Genomic DNA, 1,634 nt, shown 5'->3' with positions numbered 1-1,634 from the left:
CCATGGATATATGAACCTACAGACATACTTATACATAACACATTGTGCACTTCACTTACCCGCACGCGAGGTTCTGTAGGTCATGTCACTGTCACTTCGTTTTGGTTCACTATTATCGATAACCACCACATGCGAGAGGTTGATGTCCATATCGATCGAATTCGTATTCTCTTCGAGTTTCTGGTCATATTCTGTGGTAGATGAAGATACAATGGGGCATTAGTTTGATACGTCTAAGCATACGATGGAGGCAAAGTTAGCTCAATCCGCTAGAACCAGGCGTATATCTCACCGTTAGGCTGCCCAGCATGGTATTCAACATACAAAAGCACCTACATACTATCGATGATAAGTTCATTCGATGGCGTAATTACGGGTGCGTATAGGCAGACACCTACACACTTGTATACACACGTAGAGAAGACCACTCACATACCAACACACTTGTATACACACGTAGAGAAGACCTCTCACACACCTACACACTTATATACACATGCAGAGAAGACCTCTCACACACCAACACACACACCTTCCCCCCGCATTTTGGCCGCTCCCAATTCCACGCTGGGAACGTGCAGGTCCATGTCGAATTGTCTGTACAGTCCTTCACGCTGTGGAGCGCATTCTTTTTGTTTCTGTTGTTTGAATTGAAAGCGCACAGTATTGGGTCTGATTTGGCACCTGGATGGATCATTTGTTGCATTTGCACGTATAGTGTTACTCAAGTCTTGTTGTTTTAGTGTGAGTTGGGTTAGCGGTGGTGACCAACCCGTATACAAGTGTATACATTCATGGGTGTACACTCACACATACACATCAATACTACACGCGTACACAACAGCTAGCACAATACACACATACCGCCACATGAATCGGCATACCCCCCCAAGTAAGCTGTGTCACATAGTTCCCATACAAATGCGTGCACACGCGCAAATACACATGCACACAAAACCAAGCACACACACACACACACACACACACACACACACACCACACACACACACACACACACTCACACTCACTCACTCACACACACATACATACATTCACACACACATACACACATACAGTACATGCACATACCTTGTATTCCATTGTCTCGTTCTGCACTCGGCGGTAAACATTATACTGTGCCCAGGTGCTGTAGATCTGCGCCACAAAGATGATGGTAGCGAACACCGGATACGTGATTCGCACACTACAGTTCGGAGAAGTGGTAGGTATATAAGTAGGATGGCATGGAGGTTGACCCTGGTGCAGCCTTTAATGAGTGTGTACAGGTACAGGTATGTGCGGAGAATAAAGATCGATTGTATACGAACATATGCACACGACTGGCAGTGTATGAGAGTTTACTAACATGTATATTACATGCATGAATAGGTGAAGAGAGGTTGAATACGATTTTATGTAAAATAGTATATAAATGATTAGATTCGAATGCTCGTTGATAAATCTCTGCAATGATGGATACCATTTATGTCCAAGCCTTTTGTGCATACCAATCGCACAGACGTATACATGCAAGCAATGTGTGCGTAGAATATATTTCTTCGCAAAAACACACACACACATACACACACACACACACACATATATATATATATATATTTATATATATATATGTA

At 43.1% G+C, this 1,634-nt stretch overlaps 1 protein-coding gene across 1 annotated transcript; it reads right to left on the bottom strand.

Annotated features, from left to right (window-relative positions):
• Positions 1–51: 51 nt before the first annotated feature.
• On the bottom strand, positions 52–1,204 carry SARC_12228 (hypothetical protein; the record flags this gene model as incomplete). Its single annotated transcript, XM_014293671.1, has 3 exons — positions 52–191; positions 533–684; positions 1,090–1,204. Coding segments are annotated over 3 exons (407 nt in total), but the record flags the coding sequence as incomplete, so codon positions are not given.
• Positions 1,205–1,634: the final 430 nt, after the last annotated feature.

The sequence above is a fragment of the Sphaeroforma arctica genome, assembly GCF_001186125.1.
Source record: "Sphaeroforma arctica JP610 unplaced genomic scaffold supercont1.2159, whole genome shotgun sequence".
Taxonomy (NCBI): domain Eukaryota; class Ichthyosporea; order Ichthyophonida; genus Sphaeroforma; species Sphaeroforma arctica.
This window is presented reverse-complemented; position numbering and strand designations above follow the sequence as displayed.